The sequence below is a fragment of the Pristiophorus japonicus genome, chromosome 4 (genome assembly GCF_044704955.1).
Source record: "Pristiophorus japonicus isolate sPriJap1 chromosome 4, sPriJap1.hap1, whole genome shotgun sequence".
Classification (NCBI taxonomy): domain Eukaryota; kingdom Metazoa; phylum Chordata; class Chondrichthyes; family Pristiophoridae; genus Pristiophorus; species Pristiophorus japonicus.
In genome coordinates, this window is record NC_091980.1 from 187,102,739 (window position 1) to 187,117,604 (window position 14,866).

The following is a 14,866-nucleotide window of genomic DNA, read 5'->3' on the forward strand; positions in this document are numbered from 1 at the left end:
CTCATGGTTTGCAACACTGCAAAAACTTATTGCCCCATCCTCCAGTTTCACTGAGATCATGTCATCAATCATCGTGCAATGCTCCACTTGAGCCCTGGATGCAAAATTTGGCCCTAACTCCTCATTTAACGCCCGTCCCATGAACCGTCTGGAAAAAACAGGAATTGCCAGGGTACAGCAGGCAGTATTGACAGCATTTTTAAATCGAGGGATGAGGATCCTACATCACAGGTCACATTGACTGCAATGCTTATGCACGCTGTGTGAAGTTCCGACTTGCAAACTTCACTTTATCTGCCATTAGAGTGCTCTTACAAGATGAGTGAGAAAATTTAATGGAGGCATTACTAGTTCTCCAGTGTATCGTGCTCCAAGCTATTGCCAGGCGGCGTCAAGCTGGAAGGGCTCTTGGCCATGTCGGCCCACGGATGAGGAGGGGCCAAAGATGTCTGGGAAGGAGGGCTTACCCCACACAGGTTTACAGGCACCAATGCCCATACCTTCAGCTCTCTGATGAGCAGTGTGTGAGAAGGCTGCGCTTCCGAACGGAAGTGCTGACAGAGATATGCCATCTCCTACAGGCAGACAAATTCCTGGACTACTCTGGAGGCAGCCTTCAATACTCCCCTCAACAGGTATCCGAATTCATTGTGGTGTGCTGGATGTTGCACTACTTGGCCATCATGAGGGGCCAAGCATTGCCAGTGGGGATTGCATGCCCTCCTCAGGAGGAAGAGGACGATGAAGAGACGCCCTCTGAGGCTCCCATTGGATAGCTACACCATCATAGTTCCCCAGCTTGTGATTTTCCATTCCTTCATTTTAATAGACTAAAAGCCATGGCTTTAGCCAACCCCAAATCTATATCCTTTAGCTCCTCCATTCTCAAATATTCTCAACTAAATTTCAGTTGATCCTGAAGCAATCAAAAATGAAGATATTCATGTAGAACAATTTATATTTAATTTAATATAAAATGTTTCCCCTCCCCAATTAAAATATTGTACATGCAAAGCCTTAATGCTAAAATGTAATTGGCAGGTAAAAATTACATGGATATGGAAGAGAATAAGCAACAAATTACAAGTTTTTACATTGAAATTAGGTTTACACAATCATATTCTGAATAAAATACAATTATAGACAAGGGGGGTGACTGTTATATATAGATTATAACAAATTAACAGATTAAGGCACATCTGAGATAATGTAATTTATCCCTTAATTTTACCAAACAAACATTGGATAGTTTCACAACTTGCTCTGTTTTGCGAGATGTTTCTGTAGAAATGTCTGGATCTTTGGCCAAAGGTCTAACTGGGCTAATGAATGTGGCTTCATTTTCCCTCCCCATACCACAGGGTGTCCCACCAACCGATGAAATGAGGCATAGCAGAATGGAAAATATGAGGACTCCAGCAGATGTCCAGCCTCAGGGTAAACGATAAGTTCATAGTTCTCTTTGCCATTTTCTTTCAGTTGTTGAACAGCTTGCCGAGCATAGAGTGGTGTATTCCAATTCTTGTCATCTTCTCCAACCACAAACAAAAAATGCCCCTCAGCCTTTTCTATTGGGATGATGCAATCTTTGTTAGCTTCATCCATCGGGTTACCTGTCACCTCAGAGATATCAATCAACTTTGATTCTAGAATTTTGACTTTGTCTATTGAAAATCCCAGGCCAGGAAGAGTGATGTTCTTGTAATGCAAATTACCGAAAGTGTTTGCATTGCACCCACCAATACTAACGGCTGCTATCACATGTGGTAAAAATGTGATCATCGATAGAACTAGATCAGCTCCCTTTGATATTCCTATTGCTCCGACTCCAGGACCTATAACCTTTAAAAAAAAAATTAATGCACACATGTAAAAATCATCAACTGTACTGGATATGTTTCTACTAAATTAAGCAAGAATAAATGTTTGGTTGGCATTTAATTTTTTCTTTCCATTCCCTGGGCAAGAATAGTGCAACATGCTTGATGAGTTGAATAGCCTACTCCTGTTCCGATGTAACTAACTCCAAAACCAAGTGCGAGACTCCCTGTCCTCTGCTTTACTCCATTGTCAAGTTGGATCCGGACATCAGATTTAAATAATAAGTGCTGCACTGGCATAAAAGAAAATTCTCCGACATTACAACTGTAGTGCAAACAGGGCTGTCCTAATACCCGCCCTCCTGTATGGCTCAGATCCATGGACCATGTACAGTAGACACCAAGTCGCTGGAGAAATACCATCAACGATGTCTCCGCAAGGTCCTATAAATCCCGTAGGAGGACAGACGCACCAACATTAGCATCTTCGACCAGGCCAACATCCCCAGCATTGAAGCACTGACCACACTTGATCAGCTCCGCTGGGCAAGCCACATTGCCCGCATGACAGACACGAGACTCCCAAAACAAGTGCCCTACTCGGAATTCCTTCACAGCAAACGAGCCAAAGGTGGGCAGAGGAAATGTTACAAGGACGCCCTCAAAGCCTCCCTGATAAAGTGCAACATCCCCACTGACACCTGGGAGTACCTGGCCAAAGACTGCCCTAAGTGGAGGAAGTGCATCCGGGAGGGCGCTGAGCACCTCGAGTCTCATCGCCGAGAGCATGCAGAAATCAAGCGCAGGCAGCGGAAAGAGCATGCAGCAAACCTGTCCCACCCTCCCTTACCCTCAACGACTATCTGCCCCACCTGTGACAGGGACTGTGGTTCTCGTATTGGACTGTTCAGCCATCTAAGGACTCATATTAAGAGTGGAAAGAAGTCTTCCTCGATTCCGAGGGACTGCCGATGATGATGTAGTGCAAATGCAGCCATAATCGAGGAAAGCAAAACAAATATACAATTTCTAAAATGATAGAAGAATGCTAAATAGGACTCCTCCTCAATTCTTTCTTTAGGCTCGCTTGATTTGTTGCAATTTTATTCTCGTGCCCTCTAGGTTTGCAACCACAATATAAGTTAATGAACCTGCTTAAATCTACATTAATCAAACATTTTGAATACCGCTCAATCATCTTTTCTCCAATGAAAATAAACTCAATTCTGTGAGCCTCGGTGTAGTTTTAAATTATCTCTCTCCTCCTTTAACTCACTCCATTGCTTCAATGCCATTTTGAAAAAAGCCTCAGCTATGGAGTTTTACCAAATACAATAAACCGTATTAACTGGATAACCTTTGCCTGTTAAGGAAAGAATATCTGTAGATTGAAAATCATGACCTATTGCTTATAAAGAGGTAAAAATATACAATAATGACAAAGCAGCGAGTTATGTTATAGTATTACATAATATTTACAGCATAATATAAACAGGTTATTCAGCCCAACAGGTTTATGCTCATGAGGCTCTTCTCACCCGTACTCCTAAAACCTCATCAACACATCCTTGTATTCCTTTCTCCCTTATATACATATCAAGCTTCCCCTTAAATGCATCTCTGCTAATCACCTCAACTACAGCTTGTGGTAGCAAGTTCCACATTCTAACCACTCTCTGGGTAAAGAAGTTTCTCCTGAGTCCCCTATTGGATTTATTAGTGACTATCTTAATTCATTGCCCCTGGTTCTGGTCTCCCCCACAAATGGAAAATCTTCTCTACGTCTACCCTATCAAGCCCTTTCATAATCTTGAAGACCTCTATCTGGTCTTTGCTCAGTCTTCTCTTTACTAGAGAAAAGAGCGTCAGCCTGTTGAATCTTTTCTGATAAGTATAACCTCTCAATTCTGGTTGCATCTTCTCCAGTGCCTCTTTAAAAAAAAAAACATCCACAGCCTCTGCAATAGGTTGTAAGCATGTGTGATGAACATGCCTTAAAAATGGAGGGAGGAGTTTCTGCATGTTTTAGAAGCCAGGTGGGTTCACTGCGGCTTAATGATATCAATCACTGCAGTCTCCCGCAGCTTGCTTGACTGCCTTCAGGGAATTGTCCGAAGGTGTTTTTTTTTTTTGCTTCTCACTGTTTGGGGGGGGACGGGAGGGGGAAAGTGGGGAGAAGTGGTGCATAAAGGTTGCAAGGTGTCTGGATGGGATAGCCTTGATGGACGAAGTGGTCTTTGCTCTACTTTTTCATACGTTCATGTGTAAAACTATTTTCTAAATGGAACAAAAGGCATCCTACCTTTGGATGCTGACTCAAAAGGTTCACAGCTTCTTCAAAATATTCCAGATCAAGGTTAGTAAAATCCTTTGGAAGGTCATCATACCCAAAATATCCTAAAGTCAGTGTCAGAAATCCATGGTTTGCCAAGAGACTAGCTCGATGCTCAACCACTCCACCAACTGACCCATACAGATCAATAATCCCTGGAAATGGACCATCACCTGTCAAATTGAAACATTACAAATGATTCTTTACCGAAATGTACCACACAGTTAAGATTATTTCTAAAGCAATTGAATATTCTTATAAACTCTCATTATTGAAAGCCGAGCGAGAATATAATATAACTTGCATTTATGTAGTGCCTTTAACGTAGGAAAAAGATCCAAGGTGCTTCACAGGTGTGTAATAAGACAGAATTTTACACCGAGCCAAAGAAAGATATTAAGATATGTGACTAAAAGCTTGGTCAAAGAGGTAGGTTTTAAGGAGTGTCTTAAAAGGAGAGCGAGGTGGTTAGGTTTTGGGAAGGAATTCCAGAGCTTATGGCTATCAATGGTGGGTGAAGGAAGTGGGTGTTGGACAAGAGGCCAAAGTTGGAGGAATGCAGAGTTCTCCAGGGTTGTAGGGCTTGAGGAGGTTACATATATAGAGATGGGCACGTCCATGGAGGGATTTGAACACGAGGATGAGCATTTTAAAATTGAGGCGTTTAGGGTCCAGGATCCAAAATAAGTTAGTGAGCACGGGGGTGATGGGTGAATAGGACTTGATGCGAGTTAGAATATGGGCAACAGAGTTCTGGATGAACTCAAGTTAACATAGGGTGGAAGACAGGTGGCTGGCCAGGAGAGCATTGAATAGTCGAATCTTGCGGTATCTAAAGCCTGGATAAGCATTTTAGCAGCAGATAAGCTGAGGCAGGAGCGGAGAATGGCGATGTTACATAGGCATTCTTTTCTGATAGAGAGGAAGTTCAGCTTCAGGCTAAATTGGATGGGGAGGTTATGAACAATCTGGTTCAGCCTGAGACAGTGGCCAGGGACGAGGATAGAATGGGTGGAGACCGAAAGGAGTTTGTGGCGGAGGCCGAAGGCGATGGTTTTGGTCTTACCAATGTTTAATTAGAGGAAATTTCTGCTTGTGTTGCGCTGAATGACGGACAGTCTGACAGTGGCAGTGGATGGGTCAAAAGAGGTGGTGGTGAGATAGTGGTAGATTTGGTCAGCATTCGTACGTGTTGATCTTGACATCGTGTACTTGGAAAAGGAACAGTTTACAATATCAGCTAGCATGGGAGCCAGGAAAAAAAGTTGGGTGGTCAGTTTAGTGAGAATAGGGTCGAGAGAGCAAGCAGTATGACCATCTCATGAATAAGATTAGCTCAGAGTGTAGATTGGAGAGTTTATATAGAGGGAAAACTTGCATGCACGCTCAGAAGTGAGGGAGGGCAAGATGGAGTGAGTTGTGTTGAGATAACCCTTTCGACATATCGTGCAGCTGCAATTGTTCCGAGATTCAGCAATGTCCGCCTAGTTTTTCTTGAGCACAGGTTCAAACAACAACTTGTATTTATATAGCGCCTTTAACGTAGTAAAACGTCCCAAGGTGCTTCGCAGGAGTGTTTTAAGACAAAACATAAAATTTGATACCGAGCCACATAAGAAGAAATTATGGCAGATGACCAAAAGCTTGGTCAAAGAGGTAGGTTTTAAGGAGCGTCTTAAAGGAGGAAAGAGAGGTAGAGAGGTTTAGGGAGGGCGTTCTCGATGTCTGGGCCTAGGCAGCTGAAAGCACGGCCACCAATGGTTGAGCAGTTATAATCAGGGATGCTCAAGAGGGCAGAATTAGAGCAGTGCAGACATCTCGGGCAGGGGTTCACAACACAAAATTGCCTTAGTTGCCATTCATTTATGAGAGCGGTGAGTGCGAGCCCAAGGCGAAACAGTGCGAGAGGACAACAGATAAAAGTGAGAGACCCGGCTATAATTTCACTCAGAGCTGTTTGGATCTGAAACACTGTCCCTGAAAAGGTGGTGGAAGCTGATTCCATAGATAATTTTAAAGGGGGAGTTGAATAGATACTCGAGGAAGAGGAACTTACAGGTTTACAGACAAAAAGCAGTGACGTAGCACTAAGCACGACTACTCGTTCAAGGAGCCAGCGCAGACACAGCTGGCCCAATGGCCTCCTCCTGTGCTGCAAGTTTCTAGGATTCATTCTCACTTCATTGGAAGTCACACACAGAACATTCCTAATCTATAGTAGAGACAGTGTAGCAAACAGATCAATACCAAAATGAATGTCAATACTGTTCTGTGTTAAGCAATAACTTCAAGTTACAAATTTAGCAAAGAACAAAAAAAATCAATGCAAGCAAATACGACCGGCAGATTCAGACACATCTCCAGAACATAAGCTGCAAATCTCGAGTGTGCACAGGACTGCTCTCTTACCAGGTGAGACAAAGAGGACCCCGCGGACCCTGCCCTCTCTCACTGGGATCCTCCTCACCCCTTCTTTCATAAACCACCGTTCATTGATACAGGCGGCCAAAGGCTGCTCTGGGAGCCGCTCCAGGGTCCCGTGACCATCAAACACCTCAATGTGGACACAGAGGGGTGAAGTGGCCATGGCTCTCTTCACCAGTAGAGTGAAAGGAGTGGCGGGCGTGAGCGACCAGAACAGCCCCATGGGCTCGGTGCCAGTGTAGTGACCACCCAGAGACGGGCACTGACTCAGGTCCAGCTCCCCCTGCTCGTCCGCCCTGTAGAAAGCCAAGGAGTGAAAAGCCTGCCCCTTCTCGTCGCTGAGCGAAGAACATAAGAACTAAAGCAATAGGAGCAGGAGTAGGCCATACGGCCCCTCGAGCCTGCTCCGCCATTCAATAAGATCATGGCTGATCCGATCATGGACTCAGGTCCACTTCCCCCCCCGCTCCCCATAACCCCTTATTCCCTTATCGGTTAAGAAACTGTCTATCTCTGTCTTAAATGTATTCAATGTCCCAGCTTCCACAGCTCTCCAAGGTGAGAATGTGTAAAAGGGTTGCGAAAGTGGTAGATGGCTAGAGAAGGTGGCAAAAGGATGGAGATAGGGAATCATGGGAAAGTAGCTAAAGAAATGGTCAAGATGCAGACAACTGCAGAATCAACAGAAAAAAAGGGGTTACCAAGAGTTGAAGTTGAGGTTAGACACGGGTCATGAGAAAGCCCAAGGCAGCACAAAGAAAGAACGCAATTCTAGATAGGAAGGGAAAAGTAATAGTTTCTACTGATAAGGAGGAAGGGAAACTAATTGGGTTCTTTACTGATAAGGGAAGACAGTGTAGCAAAGCTATAACTAACCTACCTGACACCAGCCCTAATTTGGAGACTTTCTTGCCTGCCATTGGACATACTCGGGGGGAAGGCAGAAAGGGATTGGATAGACCAAGTGCTAATCAAATGTGTTCTGTTTTGAAAATGTAAATCTACTGTGCTTTTCGCGCTGAAAAGGGACTTGTCCAGGGGAAGGTAAACAGGCTCTGATTGAGAGTGTCCCTTTGTCTTGACAAGTCCCGGCCGGAGAATCTTCAATAAATGTCCTTTACAGAAAAGGCAAGGTGTTCGCGTCAGTGTATTCGCTGAAACAGAATGAGGGAAAAAGAATCCATATCAACATTTGGTGTCAGAAGTGGGATCTCAATGGACGGCTGCCGAAAGCTTGCGAATTAAGAGCCAGACTAGCCTTGGACGAGACGGGAGGAAAGTAGCCACTGGAGTGAGTACCCTTTAAAATACCACTTCAGTTTCCTTCAGTTCCAAATTTCTGAGGAAAGTTTGGCCACTCGCTGGTTCTCAGGTAGCGTCTGAACGAGATCCAGGTCAATCTGGCGAATACCTTTTAACTTAGGAAATAAGTGTCCAAGTCAGGTATGATGTCGACTTTGTATATCACTTAGTCCGTCTAGGCGCTGATTGGACTTAAATCGCGCGGCGACGCGAATAGGGAAATAGACAATCGCGCGGCGATGCGGAGGGATAGGGAAATAGACAATCGCGTGGTGACACGAATAGGAGAACCACACGGTGACGCGGAGGATAGGGAAATAGACAATCGCGCGGCGACACGAATAGGAAAACCGCGGGGCGACGCGAGGAATTGTGTAGAACTAAATCGCTGGGCGACGCGAGGAATTGTGTAAGGATAAAAGGAATTGTGTCAGGATAAAATTGGGCAATCATGGATCCAAAAATAGAGCCGGCCAAAGAAAAAATTTAATTAATAAGCTTTGTTGAATGAAGAGAGACTCTTGTGAATGTCTGTTTTTGAATGAGAGTACTTGTGTGATTTTTTGACTGCGGAATAAATTTTTATCTTTTCATGTTTTTTAAAAGCCTGTTTGGAGAGGTGATGCAGCTGTCTATTAATTTAGGCTCCTCCCACTTCTCCAAACAGAGTGAAAGTTTTTTTTCAACCCTTTGTAGTGTTGTCCTGTATGTGGGAAGTTTTAAGACATTTTAAGTTAGGAACGCAGGTGTGGATATATTCGGATGATAAGTTACGGAACTAGGAAATGCACAAAGGATAGGTTTGTTGAGTAAAAGATAAAAAATACATGGTCCCGGTAGTTGAAAAAAAAAGAATTTATTTGACACGCTCACTTACTTGTCGAAAGAAAACATGCAATGATTGATTACATTGGGTTGAAAGACAGAAATTTAGTCTAGGAATGAGATAAAGAATGCCTTTTAAAAAAAGCTTCTAGCTAAAAAAAAAAGGTTTTAAATAAAGATTGAAATTACAAAATTTTAATTGAGATTTTGAGATATTAAGAGAAGGCACAGCAAAATACTGAGGTGGATTCAAAAAAAAATTATTGTATTAAATCTGATCTCTTAAAGAAAATAGGAGATATAAAACTAAAAGGTTTGGAAACAATCTAGAAATACCTTCAGGGATCAGGTCAAACTCCTGGGCGAGTGGCGAGCTATCTGCGAAGGTGTAAAAGGGACTTTTGAAAAATGTTAAAAAGAAGCCTTCATGGTGACCTGTTGGAGCGGGGAGAGGTCGCCCACCCGCACCTGGACCGGCTCATCGAAGAGGCACTTGGGGCTGGGGTAAACCTGGACACTCACGGCCATCCCGGCTCGGTGACACAGGGGGACACGGCCGCTCCGACCCGGCCACACTCAGCTGGCGCAGGCTGCACATCAACATGGAGGGAGAGTGAACAAACGGTCGGTGCCCGCTGTGCGCAGGCGCGGCGACCTTGGATGCGAGCGTTTCCCAACAAATAAACAGTAAGTGCTGGAAACAGCCGGCAGCTCACACAGCGTTGGTGGATAGAGGTCACGGCCGGGTAGGAAAGCGGTTCAAGATAACCCGGAGGTTTGGTTTCCCGCAGGGCCTGACTGGCATTTCAAAGCACTGATTCCCGGCCCACACACGCACAGACCAAGGGAGAGGCAGGCCTGTGGCACCAGGTCTTAGAGAACAGAGAGAGTGGTTGCACAGCACCCAACATTTGCGGCTTGTAGATAAGGTCACCATCCTCGTCTGCCATCCGGACATGCCATGGCGCACCATCTTGCCTTCGGGAAGGCGGGGTCGCCAATGGAATGCTCTCTACACGGGAGTCTTCCCTTTATTTATTAGGGACTTGGCCTGGAGGGTTTTGCACAGAGCAGTCCCTTGCAATGAGTTTTTAAGTCGGTTCATGGACTCCCAGGCCGCCTGTAATTTTTGTGGTCTGGAAGAGTCTGTGTTCCACGTTTTTATTGAATGTGCGAGGTTGCAGCACCTCTTCCAATATTTGAATGTGTAATGAGAAAGGACTAATTAGCAATCTTATTGTGCGAGACCTCTTGGGGAAGAGTGACCATAACATGGTAGAATTCTTAAGATGGAGAGTGACACCGTTAATTCCGAAACTAGGGTCCTGAACTTAAGGAAAGGTAACTTAGATGGTTTGAGGTGTGAATTGGCTAGGATAGACTGGCAAATGATACTTAAAGGGTTGACGGTGGATAGGCAATGGCAAACATTTAAAGATCACATGGATGAACTTAAGCAATTGTACATCCCTGTCTGGAGTAAAAATAAAATGGGGTAGGTGGCTCAACCGTGGCTAACAAGGGAAATTAAGGATAGTGTTAAATCCAAGGAAGAGGCATATAAATTGGCCAGAAAAAGCAGCAAATCTGAGGACTGGGAGAAAGTTAGAATTCAGCAGAGGAGCACAAAGGGTTTAATTAAGAGGGGAAAAATAGAGTACGAGAAGAAGCTTGCCAGGAACATAAAAACTGACTGCAAAAGCTTCTGTAGATATGTGAAGAGAAAAAGATTAGTGAAGACAAACGTAGGTCCCTTGCAGTTGGATTCAGGTGAATTTATAATGGGGAACAAAGAAATGGCAGACCAATTGAACAAATACTTTGGATCTGTCTTCACAAAGGAAGACACAAATAACCTTCCGGAGGTACCAGGGGACTGAGGGTCTAGTGAGAAGGAGGAACTGAATGATATCCTTATTTGGCGGGAAATTGATGGGATTGAAGGCTGATAAATCCCCAGGGCCTGATAGTCTGCATCCCAGTACTTAAGGAAGTAGCCCTAGAAATAGTGGATGCATTGGTGATCATTTTCCAACAGTCTCGGTTCTGGATCAGTTCCTATGGACTGGAGGGTAGCTAATGTAACACCACTTTTTAAAAAGGGAGGGAGAGAGAAAGCGGGTAATTATAGACCAGTTAGCCCGACATCAGTAGTTGGGAAAATGTTGGAATCAATTAATAAGGATGAAATAGCAGAGCATTTGGAAAGCAGTGACAGGATCGGTCCAAGTCAGAATGGATTTATGAAGGGGAAATCATGCTTAACAAATCTTCTGGAAATTTTTGAGGATGTAACTGGTAGAGAGGACAAGGGAGAACCAGTGGATGTGGTGTATTTGGACTTTCAAAAGGCTTTTGACAAGGTCCCACACAAGAGATTGGTGTGCAAAATCAAAGTACATGGTATTGGGGGTAATATACTGACATGGATGGAGAACTAGTTGGCAGACAGGAAGCAGAGAGTCGGGACAAAAAGGGTCCTTTTCAGAATGGCAGGCAGTGACTAGTGGAGTGCCGCAGGGCTCAGTGCTGGGACTCTAGCTCTTTACAATATACATCAATGATTTAGATGAAGCAATTGAGTGTAATATCTCCAAGTTTGCAGATGACACTAAACTGGGTGGCGGTGTGAGCTATGAGGGGAACGCTACGAGGCTGCAGGGTGACTTGGACAGGTTAGGTGAATGGGCAAATGCATGGCAGATGCAGTATAATGTGGATAAATGTGAGGTTATCCACTTTAAGGACAAAAACGCGAAGACAGAATATTATCTGAATGGCGGCAGATTAGGAAAAGGGGAGGTGCAACGAGACCTGGGTGTCATGGTTCATCAGTCATTGAAAGTTGGCATACGGGTAGAGCAGACGGTGAAGAAGGCAAATGGTATGTTGTCCTTCATAGCTAGGGGATTTGAGTATCGGAGCAGGGAGGTCTTATTGCAGTTGTACAGGGCCTTGGTGAGACCTCACCTGGAATATTGTGTTCAGTTTTGGTCTCCTAATCTGAGGAAGGACGTTCTTGCTATTGAGGGAGTGCAGTGAAGGTTCACCAGACTGATTCCCGGGATGGCTGGACTGACATATGAGGAGAGACTGGATCAACTGGGCCTTTATACATTGGAGTTTAGAAGGATGAGAGAGGATCTCATAGAAACATACAGGTTAGATGCAGGTAGAATGTTCCCGATGTTGGGGAAGTCCAGCACCAGGGGACACAGTCTTAGGATAAGTGGTAGGCCATTTAGGACTGAGATGAGGAGAAACCGCTTCACTCCGAGAGTTGTTACCTGTGGAATTCCCTGCCGCAGAGAGTTGTTGATGCCAGTTCCTTGGATATATTCAAGAGGGAGTTAGATATGGCCCTTACAGCTGAGGGGATCAAGGGATATGGAGAGAAAGCAGGAAAGGGGTACTGAGGAAATGATCAGCCATGATCTTATTGAATGGTGGTGTAGGCTTGAAGGGCCGAATGGCCTACTCCTGCACCTATTTTCTATGTAGAGGCTGAGTGAGAGAGAGGCGAGGGGGAGAGAGACAGGTGGGTCGGAGGAGAGAGAGGGAACTCGGGGAAAATGCATCACGTTCTTCCAACCCCCTACAAGGGACAGCGTTGGAGTGGATTAAATCCAGAAGCCACGATACTGTCACTATTCACTTCATACCCAATAAACCTGTTAACAATCCATACACAATGCCCCATCTACAGTGGGGGGGTAAGGTCATGCACTTGCGCTGGTGTAAGGAGGGACTTTGGCTAGGGGAGGCATGCACTTGAACTGGAGTAAGGCACTTCGGCTGGCCCTTGCTGTCTTCTGTGGAGCTCTGTCCTCTGTCCCTTCAGGAAGTCAAAGTGGATTGAGCTACAATTTGCAAAGTCAGTAAGACCTTGGAATGGGCGGTTCCAGTTACACCAGTGAAACATCAGGGTGTGGCTTATCCTCCCAAAGGGACCAATCATAGACAAAGGGTGGAGCATGGTGGCCATTTTGGCAGTACAAATAAACGCGTCCATACCCTGTCCCATCAGCAGGAAAGACCCACCAGAGGTGATGGCACAGTGGTATACAGTTGGGAGGGAGTGACCCTGAAAGTCCTCAACATTGCCTCTGGACCCCATGAAGTCTCATGGCATCAGGTCAAACATGTGCAAGATAAAAGGATGCTAATTACCACCTACCACTCTCCCTCAGCTGATGAACCAGGACTCCTTTATGTTAAACAGCATTTGTCGAAAGCACTGAGAGTAGCAAGGACACAGAGCTTACTCTGAGTGTGGGACTTTAAAGTCCATCACCAAGAGTGGCTCCATAGTACCATTATTGACCGAGCTGGCTGAGTCCAGAAGCACATAGTTTCCAGACTGGGCCTACGGCAGGTGGTGAGAGAACCAACTTGAGGGAAAAGCCTACTTGACTTCGTCCTCACCAATCTAGCTATTGTAGGTGCATCTGTCCAAGACAGTACTAGTAGGAGTAAAAACAGCAAGTGCTGGAAATAGTCAGCAAGTTCAGTTCAGTGGCATCATTGGAGAGGAAAACAGAGTTAACATTTCAGATCGATCATCGACCTGAAACATTAATTATAGAAACATAGAAATTAGGTGCAGGAGCAGGCCTTTCGGCCCTTCGAGCCTGCACCGCCATTCAATAAGATCATGGCTGATCATTCACCTCAGTACCACTTTCCTGCTTTCTCTCCATGCCCCTTGATCCCTTTAGCCGTAAGGGCCATATCTAATTCCCTCTTGAATATATCCAACGGACTGGCATCAACAACTCTCTGCGGTGGAGAATTCCACAGGTTAACAACTCTCTGAGTGAAGAAGTTTCTCCTCATCTCGGTCCTAAATGGCTTACCCCTTATACGTAGACTGTGACCCCTGGTTCTGGAACTCCCCAGCAACGGGAACCCTGCCTTTAATCTGTCCAATCCCGTCAGAATTTTATATGTTTCTATGAGATCCCCTCTCATTCTTCTAAACTCCAGTGGATACAAGCCCAGTTGATTCAGTCGCTACTCATATGTCAGTCATGCCATCCCGGGAATCAATCTGGTGAACCTTCGCTGTACTCCCTCAATAGCAAGAACGTCCTTCCTCAGATTAAGAGACCAAAACTGAACACAATATTCCAGGTGTGGCCTCACCAAGGCCCTGTACAACAACACTAAGACCTCCTTGCTCCTATACTCAAATCCTCTAGCTATGAAGGCCAACATACCATTTGCCATCTTCATCACCTGCTGTACCTGTATGCCAAACTTCAATGACTGATGTACCATGACACCCAGGTCTCGTTGCACCTCCCCTTTTCCTAATCTGTCACCATTCAGATAATATTCTGTCTTCCTGTTTTTGCCATCAAAGTGGACAACCTCACATTTATCCACATTATACTGCATCTGCCATGCATTTGCCCACTCACCTAACCTGTCCAAGTCACCTTGCAGCCTCTTAGCATCCTCCTCACAGCTCACACCACCACCCAGCTTAGTATCATCTGCAAACTTGAAGGTATTACATTCAATTCCTTCATCTAAATCATTGTTGTATATTGTAAATAGCTGGGGTCCCAGCACTAAACCCTGCGGCACCCCACTGGTCACTGCCATCTGAAAAGGACCCGTTTATTCCCACTCTCTGCTTCCTGTCTGCCAACCAGTTCTCTATCCTCGTCAGTATATTACCCCCAATACCATGTGCTTTAATTTTGCACACTAATCTCTCGTGTGGGACCTTGTCAAAAGCCTTTTGAAAGTCGAAATACACCACATCCACTGGTTCTCCCTTGTCCACTCTACTAGTTACATCCTCAAAAAATTCTAGGAGATTTGTCAAGCATGATTTCCCTTTCATAAATCCATGCTGACTTGGACCGATCCTGTCATTGCTTTCTAAATGCGCTGCTATTTCATCTTTAATAATTGATTCCAACATTTTCCCCACCACTGATGTCAGACTAACCGGTCTATAATTTCCTGTTTTCTCTCCCTCCTTTTTTAAAAAGTGGTGTTACATTAGCTACCCTGCAGTCCATAGGAACTGATCCAGAGTCAATAGAATGTTGGAAAATGATCACCAATGCATCCACTATTTCTAGGGCCATCTTTCTCTCCACAGCTGCTGTCTGAACAGCACTTTCTGTTTTTATTTCAGATTTCCAGC

The 14,866-nt window shown here is 44.8% G+C and overlaps 1 protein-coding gene across 1 annotated transcript; it reads right to left on the bottom strand.

The window, feature by feature from the left end:
• Positions 1-1,198: 1,198 nt before the first annotated feature.
• LOC139263203 (acyl-coenzyme A thioesterase 1-like) lies at positions 1,199-9,252 on the bottom strand. The gene is made up of 4 exons (XM_070878936.1): positions 9,126-9,252; positions 6,562-6,924; positions 4,123-4,325; positions 1,199-1,842 (listed from the first exon to the last, which is right to left on the bottom strand). The coding sequence occupies exons 1-4, from the start codon at positions 9,229-9,231 to the stop codon at positions 1,252-1,254; spliced, it is 1,263 nt and encodes a 420-aa protein (XP_070735037.1). The 5' UTR covers positions 9,232-9,252; the 3' UTR covers positions 1,199-1,251.
• Between the last annotated feature and the right edge of the window lie 5,614 nt (positions 9,253-14,866).

Coding starts and splice junctions, on each gene's coding strand:
- LOC139263203 (XM_070878936.1), bottom strand. CDS start 9,231: ATGGCCGTGAGTGTCCAGGTTTACCCCAGCCCCAAGTGCCTCTTCGAT. Junction 6,925..9,125: donor CCAACAGGTCACCATGAAGG/CTTCTTTTTAAC, acceptor AGTTCTTATGTT/CTTCGCTCAGCGACGAGAAG. Junction 1,843..4,122: donor TTTTGAGTCAGCATCCAAAG/GTAGGATGCCTT, acceptor TTTTTTTTAAAG/GTTATAGGTCCTGGAGTCGG.